The sequence below is a fragment of the Orcinus orca genome, chromosome 16 (genome assembly GCF_937001465.1).
Source record: "Orcinus orca chromosome 16, mOrcOrc1.1, whole genome shotgun sequence".
Taxonomy (NCBI): Eukaryota; Metazoa; Chordata; class Mammalia; order Artiodactyla; family Delphinidae; genus Orcinus; species Orcinus orca.
Genome location: NC_064574.1, coordinates 71,375,018 through 71,400,805, shown reverse-complemented (window position 1 = coordinate 71,400,805; position 25,788 = coordinate 71,375,018). Strand labels below are relative to the sequence as shown.

At 55.4% G+C, this 25,788-nt stretch overlaps 2 protein-coding genes and 1 long non-coding RNA gene across 16 annotated transcripts in view; 2 read left to right on the top strand and 1 right to left on the bottom strand.

Moving 5' to 3' along the window:
- Positions 1-792: 792 nt before the first annotated feature.
- Positions 793-5,554, bottom strand: LOC117200907 (uncharacterized). Its single transcript, XR_004482704.2, has 3 exons — positions 4,808-5,554; positions 4,348-4,569; positions 793-1,069 (listed from the first exon to the last, which is right to left on the bottom strand). It is a non-coding gene; the product is annotated as an uncharacterized LOC117200907 (long non-coding RNA).
- Positions 5,555-5,985: 431 nt separating this feature from the next.
- On the top strand, positions 5,986-14,374 carry SH2B1 (SH2B adaptor protein 1). Of its 14 annotated transcripts, XM_004268618.3 has the most exons (10): positions 6,192-6,318; positions 8,283-9,310; positions 9,566-9,667; positions 9,895-9,986; positions 10,099-10,274; positions 11,920-12,123; positions 12,334-12,545; positions 12,678-12,849; positions 13,314-13,413; positions 13,593-14,374. In XM_004268618.3, the coding sequence occupies exons 2-10, from the start codon at positions 8,372-8,374 to the stop codon at positions 13,609-13,611; spliced, it is 2,016 nt and encodes a 671-aa protein (XP_004268666.1). In that variant the 5' UTR covers positions 6,192-6,318; positions 8,283-8,371; the 3' UTR covers positions 13,612-14,374. The 14 variants fall into 14 exon arrangements, with proteins under 14 accessions (XP_049555324.1, XP_049555322.1, XP_049555320.1 ...); XM_049699367.1 differs by lacking the exons at positions 6,192-6,318; positions 13,314-13,413 and adding an exon at positions 5,986-6,133; XM_049699365.1 differs by lacking the exons at positions 6,192-6,318; positions 13,314-13,413 and adding an exon at positions 5,986-6,133 and having other exon boundaries at positions 11,920-12,132.
- A 324-nt stretch (positions 14,375-14,698) lies between these two features.
- ATP2A1 (ATPase sarcoplasmic/endoplasmic reticulum Ca2+ transporting 1) overlaps positions 14,699-25,788 on the top strand; it is a 20,181-nt gene continuing 9,091 nt past the window's right edge. The window contains exons 1-10 of the mRNA XM_049699358.1: positions 14,699-16,134; positions 17,956-18,786; positions 19,108-19,125; positions 19,462-19,544; positions 20,937-21,041; positions 21,733-21,871; positions 23,802-23,882; positions 24,767-24,852; positions 25,004-25,301; positions 25,495-25,661. Of these exons, the coding sequence (XP_049555315.1) occupies positions 18,669-18,786; positions 19,108-19,125; positions 19,462-19,544; positions 20,937-21,041; positions 21,733-21,871; positions 23,802-23,882; positions 24,767-24,852; positions 25,004-25,301; positions 25,495-25,661 (1,095 nt within the window). The 5' untranslated portion in view covers positions 14,699-16,134; positions 17,956-18,668. The remainder of the gene's footprint in view (positions 16,135-17,955; positions 18,787-19,107; positions 19,126-19,461; positions 19,545-20,936; positions 21,042-21,732; positions 21,872-23,801; positions 23,883-24,766; positions 24,853-25,003; positions 25,302-25,494; positions 25,662-25,788) is intronic.

Below are 25,788 nucleotides of genomic sequence, written 5' to 3'. Positions count from 1 at the left end.
TGCTACCACTGTGATGCTATGAACCTAACATATCCAAAACCGGGCTCTCTGTATTCTCCCACAGTCTCCCTACACATCCGAATAAATGACACCACCTTTCTCCTTTCCCCTTATCTGACATCTATCCGTTACCCAGTCCCACTTGTTCTGTCTCCAAAATAAGGCTCAGTGTGGCCACTTCTATCTCCACTGTCAATACTGTGGTTCAAACCGGGATCACCTCTCCCCTAGGTTACCTCATGACCTCTCCAGTGGGTTTCCCAGCTTCTGTCCTTATTCTCAATACCTGTCAAATCCATCCTCCACACAGCAGCCAGATCAATCTTTAAATGTGATTCAGAAATGAATCCTCCCTCAGTGACTCCTTATTACACTTAGAATAAAATCCAAACTCCTGCTTTAAAATGGCTGAACTGTATGGCAGGTGAATTATATCTCAATAAACCTACTAAAAAAAAAAACCCAGAGTCCTCCCTGTGGCCCACAAGATGCATGATCTGGCTTCTGCCCACCTCTTTGACCCCCATCTCAGTACTATTTTCCTCTCACTCTCTCCCAGCCACACTGGCCATCCTTCTGTTCCACAAACACCCACCATTGCTTCTACCTCAGGGTCTTTGCAAATGTTCTTCCCTCTCCCTGGAATGCTCTTCCCTGGAGATTTCCCCACAGCTTGTTCCTTCTCATCTTCCCACCTCAGATGTCACTTCTTCTGTCACTCTCTTATCAATGGTCCTCTTTGATTTTCTTCATAGCATCTAAATATCCAAAATTATCTCAGTAGTTTGCTTGTTTTGGGGGTTTGGTTTTTTGATTTTCTTTTTTTTCTGTCTCATCAGCTCCTGACAGTAAGAACTTATTTTTCACTCTAGGAACAGTGCCTAATGCTTAGGTGAAGAAGTATTTGTTGAAAGAAGAATTTGTTGAATAATTTCAGTTGAGCGTTCACTTAAGCACTGTGTTGGGCTTAAGTTTCTCGATGTCTTCGATGGAAGGCAAATTCTGTATTCACGTTCATTTAAAAAATAAAGGTGAGTCACTGGAACTTCTGGGGCTTCTGCTTTATTATCTGTAAAGTGGGGATGAGTGAAGAGGTTAAACCTGATGATCTCTAAGACCTTTTGTAGCTCTAACTTCTAAAAGGAGATGGGGTCTGCTATAATTGAAATAGGTTCTGGGGTGACCCACAATTTAGTGGCAAATTGGGGACTAGGACCCAGAGCCTTGTTGTTGGTGTCACTCAACAGACTTATTGGAAGCTCAAGGGCATCCTTCACTCTTCCCCACCAGCCAGCCTGGCAGTGTCTCCTCAGAAATCTTTCTGGACGTTCTCCTTGGAACTAACCGCACTGCACTGCCTTGGCCAGGTCAGCCTCAGCCCTCTCCTGGACCACTGCCCCCGTCTCCTCTCTGCATCCAGTCCTAGCCCTCCCATACTGGCCCTGGATGCCCTTCCAAACGCAGAACGCTTATCACACTCATGTCACTCAGATGTGACTGGAGACATTCCAGTTGGAAACACTTTGTGAATGTCACACAAAAACTCCTAAGTAAAAGGCACTTGAGTGGCAACCTAGGTGTGTTAGTCATGCATGGCTTCCTAGAGGAGGCTACACTTTGAAGCCTGAAACCAGAGGGAGGAAGATTGGCAGAATTAGGGGAAATGGTGCGTGCAGTAGCAGAGGCAGAACCTGAGTAAAGGTGGAGTTCTTCAGCTGTCAGAATGTCCTGATTGAGCAAAGCATGATTTGCTTGGAGGGTAGGAGGTTCTGGTCAAAGCACCAAGGTTGAATTTGACATCCCAGAAAATAGGACAAAATAAGAGAAATTTCCATCTCTTGGGGTGGGGGAGGGTCAAGATGACCTCCAGAAGAAGCCCACAAGCAACCACTTCCCCTTCAGTCAGAGACTCCAGTTTTCCTTTGAAGAGCCAGCCTCTGCCATGCTCAGTCCATGGAGTTTGATTGGAGCTGAGCCCATCCCAACCTCAGGTGATAGGTCCGTGATCCAGTGTTTACCAGTCAGCATAATCTATTTCTCATAGTCACAAGTGTCTGTTCAGCGTTAGTATTGTTTCAACCCTCACTGGTGTACTGAAGTGCAGTTCTGGCACTGACTGCCCAGAGTTAGCACAGGCCCTGCAAGTTAAGGGCTCACTCCTTCACAAGACCGCACCCACTTCAGATGCCACCTGCAAGTGGGGTCCCCCAGCCGTCTCTACTTCTGGTCAACTGCCTACGGATCTGGGAGTTTCCCATGACCCCCGTCAGGTTTGATAATTTACTAGAACAACTCACAGAATGCAGGAAGGCACTATACTTACGATTACAATTATGATTACATTTTATAATAAAGGATACAAGTCAGGAACAGCTAAATGAAGAGCTACGTAGGGAGAGGTCCAGGAGGGTCCACAGAGACATAGAATCTGGGCACATCACCCCCACCCCCCCGACACGTCAGTGTATTCACCCACCAGGAAGCCCCACTGAGCTTCAGTGTCCAAAGTTTTTATTAGGGGTTTCATTACTTAGGCATGATTGATTAAATCACTGTCATGTGACTGAACTCAATCTCCAAGTCCCCTCCCCTCCCTGGAGGTCAAACTGGCTCAAAATCCCAACCGTCTAATCACAAAGTTGGTGTTTCTGGTGACCCCATCCTGAAGCTATGAGGGGCTTGCCATTAGTCAGCTTGTCAGCAGAAACTCGGGTGTGACCTGAGGGGCTCACGAATAACAGGCACATCTGTCACTGAGGAAATTCCAAGTATTTTAAAAGCTCTGTGCCAGGAACATGGGACAAAGACCAGACAAATTCTTTATTATACGATAGATAGGCATTGGGTGACCTAAGCTGAGATGATGAGACACAACCCTATTGCACTCGCTGGAATTACTGGGAAAGCTATGATCTTCTTCTGCTAGGATTATGAAGCTGGTAGAGTGTAAGCTTGGAATTCTGGTGGCCATCTTGCTATCTATGAGGGGAAAACCTGCCTGAGGAGGAAGACAGTCCAGAGGAAAGCAGAGCTAAGAGACAGAGAGCAAGTTCAGATGGACATCGTTTGAGCCTGTGGCTGGCTCCAGCCATGCCTAACATCATTCTACCTCTGGTTTTTAAATTCTGTAAACCAATAAACTCCCCCTCTTTTCATGTTTAAACTACTTAAACGGGGTGGGGGGGTGTTCCTATTACTTGTAACTGAAAGAATCCTGAGTATTACATCCCCTGTTCGTAAGGAGGAAGAAGTGTTTTCCCTTTCATATTAATACCTTGGCTTAACCTGGGCCCTGGATCCATCCTTCCCACCTTCCCCAAACTTCACTCCTTCAATTACCATCCTTTCTACTGGCTCCTTTCCCCTAGGACTTCAGACATAATCAGGTTTCCCTCAGGATTGAAACAAACAAGCAAACCTTTCCACCCTCTAAAATTGCAGCCCTCCGTATCTCTCTCCTTCCCTTTTTGGCCAAATTGTAGGGCAGCTCTAAGCATTCCTCCTCCCACGTGTTCACCTTCCATTCATTCCTCAGTCCACTACCATTGGCTTCTGCTTCCTTTTCACTTCCCTAAAGATACTCTCAACAAAGTGACCAAGCAATCTAAGTCAGTGTATTCTATAGGAGACAATGACAGTGCCCAGTACCATGGATCCCTCTTTTGTCATTTGTGTGTGAAGTGTTTGCCCAATCCCCCCACACACCACACACACACACACACACACACCACACACACACACACACACACACACACACACACACACTGTATTCCCACACCCCCTGGTCTTTGGTGTGTGGTTTTTCTTCCAAATAATTAGACCTTCCAGATTTTTTTTTTTTTTTGAGTACTGTCCTCAGGCTACTGGAGTCTTTGCTTTGACGAAGTGCCTGAGAATTGACATCTCCCAGGGGAAGCCCTAGTCTACAGCTGAGGGATGTTGGTATATGAAAGGCCCAGCTCCCTTGTTTCTGGATAAATCTGAGGGACAACTTACATCCAGGGCTCCCTTGAGGGAGGAATCAAGCTGAACTACTCTCTTCCTGAGATCACATGTTTGCTTGGTTTCCTCTCCTGCTTCTCCCACTCCTTTACTAGTTTCTCCTGGTAGCACTTTTTAAATAAATCACTTGCACAAAAATTCTCATCGCAGAGTATGCTTCTGGAAAATCTTACCCAAGACAACATCTCAGCACTTTGTACTTCTCTTTCTTTGCCTGCCTGTTACATGTGGCTTTCCCCCCAGAATTAGATTTCAGGCTCTCTTCTCTCTACATATATTACTGGGATGATCTCATTCGTGTCCATGGCTTTAACCACTCCTCATGTCTGATCACGACCACACTACCTTGTGCAGCTGAGGCTGTAGAGCCATCTCTGCTGGACAGCTCCACCTAGTTGCCTACAGGCACCTCTTACACCAATACAGTAGTCATTAGGCACATGTGGCTATTTTAATTAATTAAAATGAAAACTTCGGTTCCGGGAATTCCCTGGCGGTCCAGTGGCTAGGAGTTGACGCTTTCACTGCCATGGCCCAGGTTCAATCCCTGGTCAGGGAGCTAAGATCCTGCAAGCCGTGCAGCATGGCACAAAAAAAAAAAAGAAAAAGAAAAGAAAACTTCAGTTCCTTAGTCACATTAGCCACATTTCAAGTGCTTAAAAGCTACATGTGGCTAGTGCCTACCAAACTAGGCAGTACTAATACAGAACATTTCAGTCATTGCAGAAAGTTTTATTGGACAGCTTAGACACATTTCCAAACCAAACCCATCATCACCAGCCCCTTACCTTTCTGTATTCCTCACCTTTTCTCTCTCCTGGACAAGGATGGGCCAACTACAGAGAAAGGGTATGTAAGAGTATCAGGGAGGAGTGGGGGGTGATCACGGAACTAGAGGCCTTTCCATTGACATATTTTTCTGAACTGGAAGATGGAATTGACAAAGACGGTGATGAAGACCTTAACAAAGGCCATCTGGGAGCTGATGTTAATTTGGTTAGATCTGGGGTAGAGATGGGGACAAAGGCTGGTTAGGCCAGAACTTGCCCTTCCACAATGATTTTTTCCAACTCCATCCAGTAGCCTCAGCCTCAAACATCCTTGTGTGAGTCAGGGCATTTATCCATCTCCAATCTCGTGGATCACGAGGCCTTTGGGTTTCAGGATAAGCACATGATCCAAGCCAATCAGCTAAAGTCAGTTCTGGAAATTTTACTGCAAATCTCAGAGAAAAAGACATGCTCCTACGAGAGTTGCTAAGCTACTGGGACTTAAGTTTGGAGCTATGGAAATCCATTTTGCCACTAAGAGAGGCATGGGGAGAGCTCAGCCTAGAGGTGAAGCACAGGTTCCCAATATCTTTTGGCCCTTTTATTTAGCTGTTCCTGAAGAAGCTTGATCCATTCTTTTCAATGGCTTGAGCCAAAAGACTCCCTTATTGCTTAGGCCAGTTGGAGCTGGGTCAATGAGAGACCTGATCGATTAGGATCTCATCGTGCTCATGATTTCGACTGCCCTCTACTACACCTTAATGAGTCTCAATTTCTGTATCTGGCCTTGATGTCTCTCCTCAGCTCCAGACTGTATGTCCACCTGCCTCCTGACGTCCCACAGACATGCCCCAAACTGACCTCATTATTCCTGCCCCCACAACCTTTATTTCCCAGTTCAGAGCTGGAACCTCCTAGAACCTCCAGTACTTTCCTCAGAGAAGCCAAGGTCGTAAGTTCAGGCTCCGCCTCCTCGCAGGGCCTCATCAAGGTCACCCGCATCTTCCCTCCCCCAGCTCTTTGGGGGCGGTGTCCTCGAACCCGTCTGCAGCCCGGCTGGGCGCTCTAGGCTACAGCAGGCCCTTCAAAAAGCCTTCTCAACTCGCTGGTTTCCGGTACCGGTGGCTCCTCTAGCCTTCATCAGGGCCTCGGGATTCTATTCCCCTAAGGTGCCTTCTCTATGGTTGACTGCTCCCTACTGTCCCGACTTTCCTCTGGGAGGACGCTCTGGTGGGACCCAACCCCGTCCTATGGCTGCTTCTGCGGTCCCTTTTAGGCGCAACTGGAGAAGTCACTGAGCACTCCGAGACTCCCACCTTCTCAACTCTGGAAGGGTGGCACGGAATGGGAGGATGGCGGAAGTGAGTGTGAACGTGCCCTTCCTTCTCCTCGGTCTTCTCTATGGTCACTTCCTTCGGTGACGGGAAAAAGGGGGTCCCGGCGCCTGCGCAGAACCGGGCTGGGAGCTAGTCGCGGAGGCGGGGGGTGGGGCAGGGAGCGGGAGCTGCCGCCGCCGCCGGAGCTAACCGCGGGGACCGAGATGCAGGTGGGACCGGAACCGGAACCCCCCTCTTCAAGTCCCTCTTCCCTCTCCGCGACCCGGCGCCTGCGAGGAGCCTTGGGTGGGGGCGGGCGTGGGGGGCTAGAGGCAGGAGGGGCGCCCGGCCCCGGAGAGTGCAGCAGAGCGGGCTGCTTCCCTGGAGGCTGCGGCCCCGGGGAATGGGCGGGTAGAGGGTGTCCAGGGAGGAGGGTCGGGTCGGAGTGGGTTGACTACCGGGTCCGGAGGGTCCGAGCCAGGAGCGGAGCCTGCACGCTCCACCACCCGCCCTTCGGGAAATATCAGAACTGAGCCGAGAGGCAGGTGCACTGGGAAAAGGTGCCTGAGTCCTACTTGGCAGAAGAGAAATTTGAGTCACCAGCTCAGGAGCCGCAGGGTCAGCGGGCCTGAAGGGGGCTGGGTCTGCCTGTGGTGCAGAGGGTTGGGTCGGCCGGTGTGAGCTGAGGTGGCCTCTGCTTGGAGATTGGTCTCTCTGCTGTGTCTGCACCTCTTGGCTCGGTTCCCCCGTGCTCCATGACTCTTTCATCTCCTGGCGTCTTCTCGTTGGTTTGGAATTGTCCCTATGGTTGGAGCCATCTGAGTGTGTAGGGTCTAGGTCAAGGAGAAAGGGGAGGGGGCGCTGACCGCGGGTCTGAGCAGGAGTCTGGGGTTTGGGGAGATTTGCCTGAACTGCTTTCACCCCATTCTTGGTGCCAGTCATCTCCCAGTATAATATGGGGGAGGAACACTAACAGAAGAGCCATGGGTTGTAAATTCCATGCCCAGCTCTGCCACTTGCTAGTTGTAAGACGTTGGGAAGGCTCTTCCTTTCGCTGATTTCTCTTTGAGAAAATTGGAACCCATAAAGATAGTAATAACGGCAAGTCATTTATTGTGTGCTTACTTTGTGTCAAGCAGGGACATGTTCTGTTTAATTCTCCCAACAATTTTAGGGGTGAGAGATCATTAGCTCTGTTTTATAGATACGAAAACTGAAGCTCGGAGAGGACATGCAATTTGTTCGGGATCACACAGCTAATAGGTGGCAGAGATGGAATTTCATCCTAAGCCTAACTCCAGAACCTGTGGCCTTAACCACCAGGCTAACCAGCCTTCAGGGCGCGCTCCCCTGTGAGAGCAGAGGGAGGTGAAAAATCCAAGGCCCCGGCTTCCTGTTAGATTTATGTACTTTGGGGCCAGCAGAGGCTCGCCCGGACCCAACCCACAGTCTGTCCTCACCTGGTGCTGCTGCCTCCGGGCCCCCGTCCGGAGGAGCACCAAAGAAGTGGGCTCTGGGCATTCCAAGCCTCCTTGCCAGCAGTGCTTGGGTGCTGGGCCCCGGGGTCGGCTTTCAAGACAGTTGTTTGAATCGGTCATCCATCCATCCATCCTCCTTAATGAGCAGCCTCCCTCCTCAGAGATGGACCTCGGGGGTGCATGAGGCAGGGTCTCTAAGCTCTGCAGGCCTAGCTCCCCTGAGAGCTGGGGCAGTGAGGGGCGGTGACTGAGGCTGGTGCAGTCAGGACTGTGCGGTGGGAAGAACAGTAGACTTGGAGTTCTGAAACTTTTTCTGAGCTTCGGGTTCCTCATCTATTACAGAGGTTGTTGAAACCTCTCGCAGGGAAAGGTAAGAACGGCACGTGGGAGGCACGTAATAAATATTGAAGGATGGTTTTAGAGAAGGGAGGTGACGTGGACGAGTACCTTTTAGAGGAAGGTGCTGCACAGCCGTCCACCACACCTGGAGCTGAAGCCAGGGAGAGTGGACTGGGGAGGCAGCAGAGTGGGTGCAGGCTAGACCTGGGAGTGGCGGGGCACGAGGATCTGGGGAAGGGAAGGGTGGCAGCGTGGTGTTCAGCCCCGTTGCTCTCTTGAGGAGTCTAGACCAGAGGAGGGAGCCTGGCTCGGGGTGGGGCTCTGGCCCCGGTCCCACCTCAGCAGTGACTCGATGTATGTGCCTCTTCCTTCTGCAGCTGCTGCCGCTCACCCTGTGTCTTCTGGCTGCTTCCCTCTTTGCTGCCCCTCCCCACAGGCTCCCCCTCTCCACCTCCTGGGGGCCATCATGAATGGTGCCCCTTCCCCGGAGGATGGGACCTCGCCCTCCCCTCCCCCCTTGCCCCCACCCCCTCCCCCGAGTTGGCGGGAGTTCTGCGAGTCCCACGCCCGGGCGGCTGCCCTGGATTTTGCCCGCCGTTTTCGCTTCTACCTGGCCTCCCACCCCCAATACGCAGGGCCTGGGGCCGAGGCTGCCTTCTCCCGCCGTTTTGCTGAGCTCTTCCTGCAGCACTTTGAAGCCGAGGTGGCCCGGGCCTCCGGCTCCCTCTCGCCACCCATCCTGGCTCCTCTGAGTCCTGGTGTGGAGATCCCGCCACAGGACCTGTCCCTTGAGAGCTGCAGGGTGGGCGGGCCCCTGGCTGTGCTGGGCCCTTCTCGATCATCTGAGGACCTGGCCGGCCCCCTCCCTTCCTCAGTCTCTTCCTCTTCTACAACCTCCTCGAAGCCGAAGCTAAAGAAACGCTTCTCCCTCCGCTCAGTGGGTCGCTCGGTCCGTGGTTCAGTCCGCGGCATCCTGCAGTGGCGGGGGACTGGTGACCCTCCCTCCCCAGCGGGGCCCCTAGAGACCTCATCGGGCCCCCCAGTATTAGGTGGAAACAGCAATTCCAACTCCTCTGGCGGGGCTGGGACCGTTGGTAGGGGACTGGTTAGCGATGGAACATCCCCTGGGGACAGATGGACTCACCGTTTTGAGAGGCTGAGACTCAGTCGGGGAGGGGGGACCTTGAAGGATGGAGGAGGCGTGGTGCAGAGGGAAGAGCTGCTGAGTTTCATGGGGGCTGAAGAGGCAGCCCCTGACCCAGCTGGAGTGGGCCGGGGAGGAGGGGCAGCGGGGCCTACCTCAGGGGGAGGAGGGCAACCTCAGTGGCAGAAGTGTCGCTTGCTGCTTCGAAGTGAAGGAGAAGGAGGAGGAGGAAGCCGTCTGGAGTTCTTTGTACCACCCAAGGTGAGGGCCAGAGGAGGAGGGTGGGTGACCGGGAGTGAGGGATTGAGCGCTGGGGACGTGGCCCACATGCCTAGCTTTGCTTACTTGGATTTTTAAAGCTAGCTCCTGACTCTGGGTTCCTAGTGTGGGCAGGACAGAGAAAGTAGTGTTATTTGTCTAACTCCCTTGGGGTGTGGAGGGAAAGATGAATCTCGAGGGAAAGGAAAGCTGGTCTCTGCACACCAAAAGTCTGGATCTTGTTCTCTCCCGACGTAGGCGTCTCGGCCTCGACTTAGCATTCCCTGCTCTGCGATCACCGACGTGCGGACAACCACAGCCCTGGAGATGCCTGACCGGGAGAACACGTTTGTGGTTAAGGTAGGAGCCCTGGGCTCCCCTGTCCACTTGGAGCACTCTTAGCACATTGAGGCAAGGGATACTGATGCAAGGAGGGGCACATATGCCAGGCACCTTGACCGTGTGTCCCTGGGGCGGCAGCTTTTCTGGGACGAGGGGTGAGAGGGAGGATGTGCTTGTTCCTGTTGGGGGTGAATTAAGGCCTCGAGACCTGGAAGTGGCCTGTGGGCCTCCTCTTGTCCCCATAGGTGGAAGGCCCCTCGGAGTATATCCTGGAGACAGCTGATGCTCTACACGTGAAGGCCTGGGTGTCTGACATCCAAGAATGCCTGAGCCCAGGGTGAGGAGCCCGTCTTCTGTCACTGAGGGGACCAGGGGGTGAGGGTGGTGAGCAGCCTTTTGCCTCTCGCCTGGTGACTTTCCTCCCAGCACCGTTTTCCCTGTCTCTGCAGACCCTGCCCTGCTACCAGTCCCCGCCCCATGACCCTCCCCCTGGCCCCTGGGACCTCATTCCTGACAAGGGAGAACACGGACAGCCTGGAGCTGCCCTGCCTGAATCACTCGGAGAGTCTGCCCAGCCAGGGGCTGCTGCTGGGGCCCAGCGAGAGCAGCGACCGCCTTTCGCAGGGTAAGGGTGGAGCCTTAGAGAGCTGTGAACCTCGGGACCCGCCATGCAAGAACCCTGGCCATCAGGCCCAGCCCCTCTCTCCAGGCTCTGCTGTGCACCCCATGCCTGCTCCTCAGCTGCCACGACCAAATGTCTGACTTTTGTCCCCGAACGTGCCTGACCACAGTTTACAGTTTAGAACCATCACCATCACCAGCCCCACACGAACCCCAGGCCAGCTCCTCTCCAGCCTTCTATGCCCGGCCTTGTCCCCTTTTCTGGAAGCCTTATGCCAGCCATCACTCTGGCTAGAGGTAATGGTTCTCTTCTCCAGAGCTTCCAGAACGCTTTGTACATATCTTTGTTTTGTTCCTACTCTGCATCTCTGTGCACATGTTGACAGTACTAGATTTTCTTTTGACTCCCTACTTTTAAACACACATGTATGCTGCCCACGTACATAAACACACAAAGATGTGTCCACCTGGCCCCAGCTCACCTTTCTAGACTCCACTACACCCTTTTTTTCTGATCCTCCATTCCGAGCTTCAGTTTCACTGTCCTAGCACACAGGCTGTATGCAATGAGTAAACAAATGAATTAAAGACTCTTAAGAGCCAGAACGGACCTTACAGGTCGTCCATTCCAATCTCCTCGTTTCTCAGGCAGCTAAGAGCAGAGAGGAGAAATGGCATTTCTGAGGGCATCTGAGAGTCACTGACAAAGACAGCGGCTATGCCAGCTTGTTGCCTGAACCATGGCACTCTGCACTCCGCATATTCCCATCCTTGGAGCACTGATTATGTACGACGTGCCTGTAGGCTCACGCCTGCCGCTCAGCAGACATTGAGGAGCGCCCCAGTACATCCTCGACCCTCTGTTAGGCTCTGGGGCAGGATGAGGAGCTCAGAGCTGCCCTGTGGGCTCACAGTCTAGCGGAGTTGGCAAGACATCACTCCCTCTAAAAAGCAGGACTCCCAAATGGAGACCCTGTGCTTAGTGTCCTTTGAGCGGCACCAGCAGGAAGCCTCGGGAGCTCAGAGGAGGAAGAGAATCATGGGAGGTGGGATAGATGGGGAATTCTACACAGGCGAGGTGAGAAAGGAACGTGGCTTGGAGAAGCTAGGAGAGCAGAGACCTGAGATGGGGAGAGCCCCGGAGAGCTGGAAAAATTAGACGGGATAATTGGGTTAAAGCGGAGGACACAAGAATACAAGTTAATCTGAAGATCAGGTTGGTTAGGTTGGGAGGATTCACAGAAGGAGAATCTTTGATGCCTCTCAGAGTTGGGGGTTTTGTCCTGCAGGCAAAAAGAGGACCCCTTTTTAATGTGAAAATATTTGAGGGATTCTACCCACCCCCATCCCCACCTCTGCAACTATAGCTGTAATTTCAGCTGTTGATTCAGAAGAGATGTAGGCACATTAGGATTCTAGGACCTTGTTGGAATAACTGCAGTCCTTCAGCAATGCGTGAAGCATAAGTTAGGAGTCATTGATAACAATCAGGGCTCAGTGCCTGAAGAAAGATTCAGCATTTCAGCCAGCTGACCACCAGTGTACCCAGGGTAACCTGGCTGGTGGGGAAGTGGGCCAAGCAGACCAATCCTCCCAAAGAGTAGCTTCTCGAGCTCAATTTTGCCCTCCTCTTTTTTTTTTTTTCCCAGGGGCATATGGGGGCCTCTCAGACCGCCCCTCGGCGTCCATCTCCCCCAGTTCCGCCTCCATTGCCGCCTCCCATTTTGACTCAATGGAACTGCTTCCCCCAGAGTTGCCCCCCCGTATCCCCATTGAAGAGGGACCCCCGGCAGGGACAGTTCATCCCCTCTCGGCCCCCTACCCACCCCTGGACACTCCGGAAACAGCCACAGGTACCAGAGGTGTGAGTGTGTGTCTGCCTCCAAGCCTGGTTGACCACCTGCCTGAAACTCTTGTCTTGGGATCCTGAGGGATCTGACCTGGGGGGCTGGTGGGGGAACAGATGGGGAGTGACATATGAGGGGAAAGCAAGGCTTGTCATTTCCCAGGATGAGGGAGGCTTCCCTGACACCTCAGTCTCCTTCCCTCTCTCTTTCCTGAAGGGTCGTTACTGTTCCAGGGAGAGCCAGAGGGAGGTGAGGGGGATCAGCCCCTCTCAGGGTATCCTTGGTTCCACGGGATGCTCTCTCGACTCAAGGCCGCCCAGTTAGTGCTGGCTGGAGGTACCGGCTCCCATGGCGTTTTCCTGGTACGTCAGAGTGAAACGAGACGGGGTGAATATGTCCTCACTTTCAACTTCCAGGGCAAGGCCAAGGTGAGTGAGGAGAAGGCTCCGCTGTAGGCAGTGGGCCTGCGGGTAGAGTGGGGAGCGCTGCCATCAGGGGAGAAGGGTTCTGTGACTGGCGGGGTTCGGGCTCCTGCTTTACCCCACTCATCCTGCCCTCAGCACCTGCGTCTCTCGCTGAATGAGGAAGGTCAGTGCCGGGTTCAGCACCTGTGGTTCCAGTCCATTTTTGATATGCTCGAGCATTTCCGGATGCACCCCATCCCTCTGGAGTCCGGAGGCTCCAGTGACGTTGTCCTTGTCAGCTATGTCGTGTCCTCCCAGCGACAGCAGGGTGAGCAGAGCAGGTCTGCAGGGGAGGAGGTGCCCGTGCACCCAAGAAGTGAGGAGGTGTGTGTGCCAGAAAGACGGGGCGGGGGGCTTGAGGAGGAGAGGCTTTGTCAGGGAGAGAGGGGTAGAGAAGCTTCCTGTGTGCTGGGTTTCTTGGGGAAAGGAGTACACGGGGATGTAGGAAGGCAGGGCGCTCCGTGCTGGAGCCGGGAGGAAGTGGAGAGCTGGGTTGGCGCATTCCCATTCCATCGGACCGTCTGTTCCATCGTTTGTCTGTCTCCTAGATCCATCCTCCCTGGCCTTGTCTTTGCCTTTCATCACAACCTTGCCTTGGGCCTGCCCTTCTTGGGGGTGCTCGGTCTGATCCCCCTCCCTCCTCCCTTGATGTCTGATGTCCCTGTCTGATCTCTCCCTTTTCCCCACCCCAACGTCCCATCTGTCCCCACGTTGCCCCTCCCCCCCCCCCAGGCCGGGAGCAGGCCGGGAGCCATGCAGGGGTGTGCGAGGGAGATCGATGCTACCCCGATGCCTCCTCCACCCTCATGCCCTTCGGAGCGAGTGACTGTGTGTAAGTGTGGTCCTCCTCTCACCGCCGCCCATGATCCATCTTCCATGGATGGGGGTTGCTCAGGAGATGGGATACGGGGGAGACAGCACATGGCTCCTGGGGGGATGAGTGAAGGGGGGGCTGCTACAAGAGCTCGCCTCCCTCCACAATCAGTCTGTCTTCTTACCATTCCTATCCAGAACCGAGCACCTCCCATGACCCACCCCAGCCCCCTGAACCCCCTTCATGGACAGATCCCCCACATCCTGGGGCAGAAGAGGCGTCGGGGGCGCCAGAAGTGGCGGCAGCAACAGCCGCAGCAGCCAAAGAGAGGCAAGAGAAAGAGAAAGCGGGCAGTGGAGGGGTCCAGGAAGAGCTGGTCCCCGTGGTTGAGCTGGTCCCCGTGGTTGAAATGGAAGAGGCCATAGCACCAGGCACGGAGGCCCAGGGAGGCGCTGGATCTGGTGGGGCCCCCGGGGTAACCCTGATGCTGCAGCTCCAGCAGTTACCACTAGGGGGCGATGGAGAAGAAGGGGGCCATCCCAGAGCCATAAATAACCAGTACTCCTTCGTGTGAGATACCCTACCCCACCCTTTCTCCACTCTTCTTGCTCCCCAGCCCTCAGTTCGTGGGATTGGGGCTGGGCAGGGACATAGAGGAGCAGTGGGAATCCCCTCCCCACATGCTTCGTGACCCTTGACGGCTAAGGGCATACATGTTGGTACAAAAAGGTTCAAGAGCCCTGCTAACTCCCCAGTTCATACACTACAGGTGCCCCGTCCCCTGGGCAGGGGATTCAGGCTCCATTACCTCCCCAAGGGGCTCTTATGGTCAGCCCCATCCCTGGGGGCCATTTCCCCATTAACCACTCCTCAGCCCAAGGAAGGGTGAGGGGGAAGGGCTGTCAGTTATATTAAGGTGGTTGTTCTTGTTGTTTTAAACAAAATGGAGAAGCATAAATAAATAAAAGGGTTTATCTCAGTTCCATCGTGATGGCTCTGACCAGTTTTTGCAGTGGGGACTGGGACAGGTGGGTCAGGAAGGCAGCCCACTCAGTGTTGCGAGCACCAGAGCTGGGAGACTGGAGGGCTGGGTCAGGTTGAGTCCCTGTTGCTCTCCAGACCTGTGCTTTCGGCCCATCACTCCTCGGGTGGCTGTCCTGTTTCTTGAGCGGTAAGTGCAGAGCCAAACGGTGCTTCTCGGGGTCTCCAGCCAGGTTCTCTTAATGGGACAGGACAGTGAACGGCAGGATTGATGACCTCCAAGGAGCCTTCCTGCTCTGAATTCTTCAGTTAAGAAGTTAAGGCTTCCTACCCTCGGGAGAAAGCAGGCCGAGAGAGATTGTAGGGGGGCTGGGCTGGGGGCACAGTGGCTGTGTTGGGAGAGATTTAATGTGGCAGCCAGAGGGACCCAAGGGCAGGCTGACTGCCCCCCTTCTCAGAGCCAAGCTGGGAAGCTGCCAGATAGTTGATAAAGAGTGCTGGCTTCCACTCCTGCCTTTGCTTCTCATTTGCTGTGTGGCCTGGGCAAGGTGTAGCCTCTCCAGGCCTCAATACCCTTATCTGTAAAATGGGAAGTTTCATCTAGGTTGGATGAAACTGTTTCATCTAGGTTGGAGCTGCTGACATGATTTGCTTGGCCTGGACAATGTTTCCATTGGAATTTCACATAAAAGTTCAGATTACTGGTTTCTCTTGAAAATTAGAAGATCCAGCCTCACGTGGTATCCACCTTCCACATCTGCTCCATCCCCACCAGCCCACTTCACTCACATGATGTGCCTAGCTAGGCCTGTGAGCATTTGAGTTTGCAACATCTCCTCATCCCTGCGCCCCCTCCCCCACCATTAAACCCAGGCTCTCCTCTCTGGACTGAATTGCGGCTGTGCCCTCCTCCAACCGAGGGCACCCCTGGGCTTCCCAGCTCTGTGGGTGCCAACAAGGAGGGGCCGGGTTCTGAAGAATCCCACCTGTCTTGTTGGCCCTCTCCCTTCCCCACCTCCATCCAGCTCCGCCTCTTAACCATTCTGCCTCACTTTCCTTCCCGGGCAGTGTGGAGTCTACACTTCCACGCCCCTCAGCCTCTGCCCCCACCTCCAGGAGGCCCTATGACCGCGCGTATGACCTTGCTATTCTGGGCCTTGCGTCCTATTGGGAGATGGACAGGAGACAGCTGGGCTCACAGGCCACCCATCCTGGGGGCTAGATGGGGGAAGCCTGCTGTCTCTCCTGGTTTTGTCTAATCCCTGGGGCTACCCCAAACCTTGGCCTCAGGAGACTGGGGATAGGATTGGCCTTGCAGAGGGAGGGGGATGGTTCGTGGACCTGGATGCTGTGTTCTCAAAGTGAGATGGCGAGTGAAGGCTGTGGCGCCCCAGGGTAAGCAGGACCTGATCCTCTCCTAATCTAGCAGCAACTGGTGCTGCGAGGCTCCCCCCTCCCCCTAAATCCTGCCAGCCCTCAGGGACTTGCCTTCTGAAGATGTGTGTGTGGGGGGGGGGAGGGCACAAGAGCCTCCTCACCGCCCCCGCCCGAACCCCCAAGATTTGCATGTCTTGGCTGGAGGAGCCTAAGACACTTTCCCTCTAAGCCCGTCTATGGATGGTTCAGCTGAAGTTCGGAACTGGTCGGGGATTGAGCAGGCTCTGTCTCTGTGTCCTTCAGAACTACGCCTCTCCCATTCTCGGCTTCAGTGCTCAGGAGGGGATGAAGACCTTGCACCTCTGGGCCTGGAGACCCTAGGTGAGGGCTCCAAGACAGCACGCGCCTGCGTCCCGGTTCACGCCCAGCCTCCCTGACGGTGATCCCTGGCAGCTCTCGGCTGGTGGCTTTCCCTCTCTGGCTCGCTTCCCCTCTGGGAAGCTGGGGGAGGCAGAGATGAATAACCTTACAGGGCCCTGTTGGCAGCAGTGCCCTGTAAAGCCTGCCTCCTTTCCTCGGCCTCATGCTCTCCAGTCCCTTGAAGACGAGATCTGTCCAGTCTTCTCCCCCTTCTCCGTGTTGGGCACTCCTGCTCCTTTAAGACAGTGCCCCTGGCACTCCTCTAGGTGGTGGCGGGGAGAAGCCAGCCGGCACCAAAAGGCTTGGTTAGATGCTGAGCCTGACTCTGGCCTGAGAAGGTGGGTGCTGGGCCAGGTGGAGGGTGTGACCCACAACACCTCACGCCATGGTCTGAGCCCTCACACCCGCACATCGCAGCAGGATTCTGCTTCAGGGAGGGGTTTGTTGGACCCATGAAAAGGGAGAGGGAAGGAGCGCCGTGTCCTCAACTCACCCGAGAGGCTGCCCTCCGCCAGGTCCAGGCAGAGGAAAGGATGGGTATGGGGGGCTAAATCCTTCAGTGCCATCCATCCCTGCTGGCCTACCCACCCCTCAAAAGTGGGGCTTCCCTTTCCTTTGCCCCGCTGTCTCCTGTGCCATTGTCTGCTTAGGAACTTGAGTGCCAGACAGCGAAGCGACCTTGAGAACACTTTCAGTAGCCTATACCCCTCACTGTTCATTTCAGGAAACTGAGGCCTAGATGGAGGAAGGACTTGAGGCCAAGGCCATAAGCCTGCTTCCCCTCACTGACCTCTCACCATTCTCTCATTCAGCCTTTCTCCTCTCTGCCCTTCTTTCTTCCCCTGCCTACACCCCATGCTACCCTCTTGTCTGTTCCTCCCGCAGCTGGTAGTAACCAAGAGACGCCCCTATCCCAGAGCAGGGATGGGGGTGGGGTGTTCAGAGCAGCTGCTTCTCTGAGGAAGCTGATACTGAGGCCAGCCGCTCAGCGACAGCTTGTGGCTTTGCACCCAGCCCTGGGCCCCCACCCACCTGGCTGCCGCGTGCCAGCTCCCTGCTGTCCCTTTTCCCCACTGCTCCTCAGACTTCCCTCTGACCCTGGCAGCCCTGTCTCTATTCCCCCAGCTATGACTGTCCTTATTTCCCCTAGACCTGTCCCCATCAATCTGCCCGCCGTCCATTCCTTTGGTCCAGAGCCTCTGCTCTATCCGGCTTCCCCGAGCCCCTTCCCTTAACGTCCCTTCCCTCAGCCCTCTGCCGACAGGGTATGTGCCCAGGGTATGCCTGAGCACACAGCTCTGATCTTCACTCCCTTTGAGGACAGCTACTTCAGGGCCAGGGCGGAGTGCAACCACACGCCACGTGGGGTCTGCCATGTAAACCCCGTGGGTTAAAGAGAGCACAGTGTGGGATGAGGTGACCCTTATTCCATGACTTGGGGTGACCCCTGCCCCCATTCTGAAACATTGATCCCTCTCCCCCTGCCATCAGCACATTCTGTAGGCTCTTGGGTTACCCGGCTGCCTGGGTATCCCATTTTCTTGGTGGAGGGGATTCCCTGTCAGGGATGCGAGGCCCTGAAGGCTCTGTTCCCAGTGGCTGAGTTAGAGTGATGGGGAGGGGTGGGTAGGGGAGAGACAGGCAGTCCTGGCTTTGCTCAGCAGGGCCTGGACACTAAATCCCTTGTTGATGGCTGTGGCATCCCCTCCCTAGGGTAGGGTTACCATCTTCTGCCCTGTCCCCTTGACCCTCTCCCCTCCCTACTTCCCCTTGTCCCTCTAGAGCCACTTCCTCTCGCCCCCAAGGGATGTTCTCCCCCTTTTCAATCCCCTGAGGGTTGGAGTATCTCTGCTGCCCTTTCAACAAGGTAAGTGAGAAAGGAGGAGACTGGGGCAGTAGAAACAGGCAGGTTCAGGGAGATGAGATGGGAAGGGGACACGAGGAAAGGGAACGGTGAAGGCCTGAGAGGAGAAGTGGGTTTAAGGGAAGAACTGGAAGGGGTGAGGTTGGAACAGGAAATTCAGTGCAGCTGAAGAAGTCGAGGCAGTTGGGGGAGGGCTCAGTAGCAGAAGACAGAAAGTGAAGTCTCTCTCTGCCCCCCCTTCCCTGGGGCTGGGGCCACCTTAGCTTCCCTCATGAGTGACATCTCAGGCTGCAGCCCCACTGTTCCCCCTCTGTCAGCAGAAATATCTCTCTCTTCTGACCCCTCCTGCTAGAGTCTCAGCCAGCCAATCCCTGATCTGGGGGAGGGGGGAGCCTGGCCCCCCCCCACTCCCTCATAAGGACCAGCTGGGGGCTGGGGCGGGTGGCTGGCTGCTGCAAGTGGAACGGGGCTCAGAGCTTCGTGGAGGGAAGAATAACTTGGGGGGGGGGCAGAAGAGAAAAAGGAAGAAACCCAGACAAACAGGCAGGTGGACACACTGAAGAAGGCCCCTGACGTGTGAGAACCCCCCAGAAGGAACACACCACCCCCTGGCCCCCAGGAAGGGAGCACAATGGAGGCTGCACACTCCAAGACCACAGAAGAGTGTTTGGCCTATTTTGGGGTGAGCGAAACTACAGGCCTTACCCCGGACCAAGTTAAGCGGCATCTGGAGAAATACGGCCACAATGGTAAGTGTCCCTTGATGGACACACATACACACACACACACACACACACACACACACACACACACAGACTCACACTCAAACACACTGGAGCCTCTCCCTCCAGGGTATCTTAGGGAAGAGGCAGGACATGGTCCAATGACTGCAACGGAGGGGAGGATACTAAGAAAACAGGGTCCCTGAGACCCTGATTTTTGGGAAGTTTTATGGGATAAAAAACTTTTGGTGGCCTGATTCTCTTACCTTAGCCACAAAGTCCTGGGTGTGGGCGGCATTAGACTGAACTCCAAATGAATATGTCCTTTTCTTCTTTTTCCCTGGGCAGAGCTCCCTGCCGAGGAAGGTAAGTTACTGGAAGCCCTGAGCTCTCATAAATGACACCTCCTCCCCTCTGTGCCCCACTCCCTTCTCCCTGCCCTTTCCTTCCAACTCCTGGGGCAATCGTTCCTCCCCAAAGGTTAGAGTCTGGCTGGGGTCAGAAGTTTCCAGGCACTTTCTCCTTGAGGCATCCAGTCCTTGAACAACTGCCCACCACTTTAAGGAGCCTGTTTCTGGACTCCGGGCCAGCTCCTCTCAGCCCTTTTCTCAGTACCAAATGGCCTGCCGGCACCTGGAGTCCCAGCCGTTCATCCGTTAGACCTTAACCCCGGGGGCCCCCTCCCCTTGCCTCTTCCCTCAGGGAAGTCCCTGTGGGAGTTGGTGGTAGAGCAGTTTGAAGACCTCCTGGTGCGGATCCTTCTCCTGGCCGCCTGCATTTCCTTTGTAAGTGTGGGAGGGCATCTGGGGGCAGGCTGGGAGCGTGGGTTGGGGGATCTGGAGAGTCTGCTGGCGGGCAGCTCCAAATCATCGGCTCCTGTAGACCAAGCATTCAGCATCCTTTCCTACAGACCAGAAATGAGGGAGGTGGGGTGACGCTGATTTGTATACTCCTCTGTCCTCCCCCACACCCCGCAGGCAGGTTTTATTTTAAGCTTTAAGGGTGTTCTCAGCCAAAACACTGAAGTTAAGCCGCCCCCGGAGCTTCAAGGGCTCCGAGGGCTCGGGTTACCCCCGCGAAGCGCTGGGCTCCGCGGCTCCAACGCTGCTGCTGTTCCCAGGCCACCGCTGCTCCCAGCATGCCCCCGGGGCACATGCACTGCTCCACCAATCCCGCGGCATCCTGGCGCCCCTGCCCCGCCCTCCTGACACTGATTGGTCGAGGCAGAGACTCCCCTCGTAGAGGCGGGAAAGAGCTGCTGGTGCGAGGGTGACTCCAAAGAACCAGAGCCTCTCCTGTCTCTGGGCCTCACCTCCCTACTCACCCCATCAGGGCTAGAACTCCCAGGATCCCCCTCGTCACCTACCTGGCCTGACCCTCCCCTTCCTCCTCACAGCCTCAGGGCTGCCCCACGCCGGGTCTCAAGGCCCTGCCACCTCTCCTGCCCTGGAGCTCCCCTCCGCGCCCACCATCCTAGCAGGCCGGCCTGCGTTTTGGAGTTTCTTCCTTAACATCTTAATGGTCCTGGAAGACAAGACTCTGGAGGCAAAGAAGTCTCCCTGTCCCCTGGTGTCTTTAGTGGAGGCCCCTGGGCCCCTGAGTGTAGCTGGCAGGGCCTCACTTCTCCCTCCTCAGATTTGCTCCTTGACATTTGCCTGAGGCTGTTGCCTGGCAGAGGCAACAGCTGGGGTGGGGTGTGCACAGGAGGCCCCGTAACACTATCCCCCACTTCTGCTCCCTCATGAAATTGGAGCTCCCCTGCCTTGGGCTGTTGGGGGAGGGCCGTGCATGGGCCGGGCGCCTGCGAGGACCACAGGGTTTTTCCTACTGAGTTTTGGCTCCCGGGGGATGGATGTGGCTGCGGGGGTAGTTGGCCTGGGTGTCCCCTGAGCTTCGTTTACAAGCCAGTAACTTGGTCAGGGAAACCTGAAAGCATTCCCAGTTAATCCCCTAGCTGCGCATGTCTGTGCCGGCCTGCACCCGCTGAATAACAGTAGTGGCCACGCTTACGTGAGTTCGAGCTGTGGAGCACGTAGACCCTTAAAGGGATGTGGGGCTGCAGTGCCCCCGTGGTGCCCTGCCCCGTTTGCTCCTGCACATGTTCTCACCTCCATTTCCTCTCCTTCCTCACGTGAGGGGCTTTAGAACCTGTTATTCTCCCTTCCCTTGCTCCCCAGGTGCTGGCCTGGTTCGAGGAAGGCGAAGAGACCATCACCGCCTTTGTTGAACCCTTTGTCATCCTCTTGATCCTCATTGCCAATGCCATCGTGGGGGTTTGGCAGGTTAGCTTTGACCCCGCCTCGTTCCCTCACATCCTGACACTGGACGTGAGGCCAGCCTCCCTCCCTGTCTCCTTCTCCTCCATCACTTACCCTGGGCTTGCCTTGTTCTGAATTGGGCAAAAGGACCAGAATGTTGGAAAGAGGCAGGAGACTGGTGTTCCCACTGTCACTTGCTGGTTGTACAACCCTGGGCAGGTTCCTTCATCTCTCTGAGTCTCAGTTTCCTCATCCATAAAATGGGGCTCATAATCCTATCCCTCAGAGTTGTGGTGAAATTTAACAAGATGATGAGTGTGAAAGTGCCCAGCCCTGTGTCTGGCGTAAAGGAGGATCTCAGGAAATGCTAGTTTGATGTCCTTCTTTCTCTTACCTTATACCATCCTCTGCTTCTCCTGTCCCCTGCTTTCTGGTTTTCTTTGTTTCTCCTTCCTTCTCTCCCCGAAACCCCCTTACCTGTTCTCAGCTGTGGGTGATGGTTTCCTTAACCGTCATGTGGGGTTTGTCTGCTCCCCTGGGCCAGGAGCCAGGACTGCATAACCTGCCTCCTTGTCTGTGATGCCCCTACTTCCCCCGAGATTCTGGCCCCTGCTCCTGCATCCCTACACCTCCCCATCCTCCCTGACCAGTCCTCTGTCACTCCACAACCTTCCTCCCTCTGCTGACCCTCCCCTCCTCAACCCTGTCCCCCCAGGAAAGGAATGCAGAGAATGCCATTGAGGCTCTGAAGGAATATGAACCGGAGATGGGGAAGGTCTACCGGGCTGACCGCAAGTCAGTGCAAAGGATCAAGGCTCGGGACATTGTCCCCGGAGACATCGTGGAGGTGGCTGGTGAGTGATGGGGACGAGTGGTCCAGGATGGGTTCGAGGCCAAGAAGATGTGCATGTTGGGGGCTGGTCGGGCCCTGATCCCCACTGTCCAGGAGGTAGCCAGGGTGGTGGAGTCTCTGCTTCTCCTTCCCAGACTCCTCAGGAGGTCACCCCAGGGCACTGCGGCCACAGCACCCCCTCGCCATCAGAGTCTCAGCAGGAACAGCCAGTCCTGTCCCTGACGCTGCAGGCAGACCCCTGCTCCCCCTCCTCTCACCCAGCACTTGCAAGTAACAGGTGGAACCCAGTCCCTGCCAATGGCCCTGTCTCCACCCCCCTCCTGAGGCCTGGCTTCCCTCTCCTTCCACCCACCCCCAAGCTTGGTCAGCTTTAAATCTTGACCTCTCGGTACCCTTGAGGCTTCTCAAAGGGGAAGGAGCAAGGGTAGAAGGGAGGAGGGGGGCCGGAGGCTCAAGCCCCCGACCATGTAAGGGAAACTCAGGCCCCAGCAGAGAGCAAGGGACTGGGAGGAGGGGAGCTCAAGGAGGGCCCCGCCTCTCCGGTGAGGGACACTTAATGCCGGACCAGGGAGGGGTGGGGGCCGGGAGGCTAAGATTACTGGAATTCTGCCCCCTTCAGCGGTTTTTATATTTGCCCTGTGCAGGCCTTCCCACGGCTCCAGGCCCCTGGCATAGGAAGATGTGTCTTTCTAGGCCTACTTCCCTCCACCAGATACCCAAGTCCCCACCCTGGGAAGCTTGGTGACAGGGAGGGCGGGTGGGCTGAAGACTCCGGTGCCTCATCACAGGGCCGTCCTGCCACGGTGACAGTTTGGAGTCAGCGCCATGAATGTCTATAAATATCGCTTCAGTTTGGGTGACAGGGTGTCCCGCCCAACTCCATTGCCGACCTCCTCCCTCCTCCATCAGTTTCCTCTGGCACCGGAGGAGGAACCTTGGGGACGGGGAAAGGAAAGCAGTCAAACCCCACCCCCAGGACCATCCTTGGGACCAGGCGGGATGAGGCTGGGAGGCAGTTGTCTTCCTTGGAGGCCTTGAAGTCTGGTGGGGCATCTGCCGTGTTCCCCAGCAAGTTTCCTTTGTGGACCCCCTCCTTCTGTGCACATCCCTTGCCCTCCCCCTCCCTGTTTTCTCAGCTCTCTGCTGTGTATGGCTTCCCCCCCCACCGCCCCCCACCCCCCCCAGAGCCTTGTTTCCTGCAGACTCCCCTTCTCTGCTGCCGTCTCCCCAGATCGCTCACCGTGGCTTCCTGCCTTCCCCAGATACTCAGACCAGGGCCCGGCAGGCTTCTGATGTGCGTCCCATCCACGCCGTGTGGACCTGCCAGGCCTGCACCCTCTGCCTCCGCTGCTCCGCCTTCTCCGCCTGCATCTGTCCTTCTCACACTTCTCTCTCCTGCTTCTCACTCCACCTTTTGTCTGGGTTGACATTGATTTTCTCAATTCCCATATTTTCCTCCTGTTTCTTGCTGCCTTCTCCGGCTGTTCCACTTTGTTCTCCGCCACGGACGCAGGTCTGTGAGACTTACCCTGTTTTCTCTAGTTCTTTCCTTGCCTGTCCCTCCTCACCTTTCTCCCTCGTGTTTCCCTCTCTGTTTTGCTCTCTCTCGGCCTCAGTTTTAGTTTCTCGTTAGATGACAGGATTGGCCCTGATTTTCCCTGTGTCATTCAGGGTACATTTATTGAGCACATACTGTGTGCCCAGACCTCCCCTCGCCAGGCTCACAGCCTGGTAGGGAGAAAAACATTCAGCAGGGGGGACAATTGGAGTGAGTGTTAGAGGGGGATGCTTGCTTGGGTGACAGGAGCACAACCCGGGTGACCTCCCTGAGACCTGAAGGATGAGGTGAGATCATCAAAGACTGGGTTTTTCTTAGGAAGAAAGAAAACTCCCATCTCAGCTGACTTCACTCTCCTCTCGTCTCTCCACAGTGGGGGACAAAGTCCCTGCAGATATCCGAATCCTCACCATCAAGTCCACCACCCTCCGGGTCGACCAGTCCATCCTGACAGGTCTGCTGGCCAGGGTCAGGGGATGCATCAAAGGGGAGGGTGATGAGGATTTGATGAGGGAAGAGCTGAGTGGACAGACAGGGATGAAAGGGGGCCCTCAGCAGTAGGGCCCCCTCCTGGCCCCGTAGTGGCAGCGACATCAACCCTGCTCAGCTTTGCCCACTGCCTAAGCCTGGAACACGAGGGGTCATGGGAAATGGCGGGATGTTTGTCCCCATTTCCAGATGGCCATCAACCCGTCCCTTCCACACGGACATACGGACACGCTCACCCAGAGAACTATCCTGCCTCCTCAGAAGCCCCCAACTGAGGAAGCAGAGATTCTGGGATAGGATGCAGGGTTCAGATACACTTAAAACCTCAGCTGCTTCTCCTTTTGTCCTGGGAGAGAGAAGGTGAAGAACCAGTGCGCATGCTCCATGGTCCAAGGAGGCAGGGTGGGCTGGCCCAGGGTGATTGCCTGAGCTCCTGCCATTCAGGTGAAGGAGGCAAGGTCCCAAGGGTGGGGGCCTCTCCCTCCCAGGAACGTGCTTTCCAGTTGACTGCGCACTTCCACATACGTCAACTTGTTTGACTTTCACCAAGACCTTGCTCTGAAGTGTACACATCCTTGTCCCCATTTTACAGAAGAGCAAACCAAGGCTAAGTGATCCAAAGCCATGCTGCTTGTGAGTGGTCAGGCTGGGAGTGGGGTCAAGGTCTTTTCACTCTAAGTGCAGTGGGTTTCCCATCTGCCTCCAGGGCCTTCCTCCAGAGTCCAGACTTCCTCCAGGATTGTTGCTTGGTCCTTACCAGGCCCTGTCCCGCCAAGCAGAGAGTTGCGGGGGGAAGTATGGGAGAACGACATGATGTCATCTGAAAACCCCTCTGCCCCTTCTCCACAGGCGAGTCTGTCTCTGTCATCAAGCACACAGAACCTGTTCCCGACCCCCGAGCTGTCAACCAGGATAAGAAGAACATGCTCTTCTCGGTGAGGCTTCCAGGGCCAGCTGTCGTGCGCTCAAGCCGGGGGCCCTGGTCTGGGAGAGACATGGCGGTGTGGGAAGAGATGAGACCCACAGCTGGGGGGATGCGGCACGAGGGGCGTCACCTGACTCCCTGCCTCTTCTTCCCCCTCCAAGGGCACCAACATTGCAGCCGGTAAGGCCATAGGCATCGTGGCCTCTACCGGTGTGAACACTGAGATTGGGAAGATCCGTGACCAAATGGCCGCGACGGAGCAGGACAAGACCCCTCTGCAGCAGAAGCTGGATGAGTTTGGGGAGCAGCTCTCCAAGGTCATCTCCCTCATCTGCGTGGCCGTGTGGCTCATCAATATTGGCCACTTCAACGATCCCATCCACGGGGGCTCCTGGATCCGTGGTGCCATCTACTACTTTAAGATTGCCGTGGCCCTCGCTGTGGCTGCAATCCCAGAAGGTAGGGCCACCTCTCTCTTTCCTCCCATTCGCTGATCTCATCTGCAGAGATCCTTTACCCAAATAAGGTAACAGTTACGCGTTCCAGGGATCGGGACCGATACCTTTGGGAGCTGCTCTTCAGCCTACCCCACTAGGCCTCTCCCTCCCTCCCCCAGTGTCGTTCCCTCACCCCCTCTCCTTCCTCGCCACAGGCCTTCCTGCAGTCATCACCACCTGCCTGGCCCTGGGCACCCGCCGGATGGCAAAGAAGAACGCAATTGTGAGGAGCTTGCCCTCCGTGGAGACGCTGGGCTGCACCTCTGTCATCTGTTCCGACAAGACAGGCACCCTCACCACGAACCAGATGTCTGTCTGCAAGGTCAGGGAAGGGTGGCAACTCCCACTTAGATGGGAGGTGAAACGAGCCCTCCAAAGTTGTGGTTACCCCTTCATCATGGGTAGCTTTTCATTTTGGCCCGAGAAAGAAATGCTTAGATGGCACAGAG

Excerpts from the sequence above, each read along its gene's own strand:
- SH2B1 (XM_049699360.1), top strand. The coding sequence starts at position 8,258 with ATGTATGTGCCTCTTCCTTCTGCAGCTGCTGCCGCTCACCCTGTGTCT. Across the intron at positions 9,668-9,894 it reads AGAACACGTTTGTGGTTAAG|GTGGAAGGCCCCTCGGAGTA; the intron begins GTAGGAGCCCTG and ends TTGTCCCCATAG. Across the intron at positions 12,850-13,592 it reads GTCCTCCCAGCGACAGCAGG|AACCGAGCACCTCCCATGAC; the intron begins GTGAGCAGAGCA and ends ATTCCTATCCAG.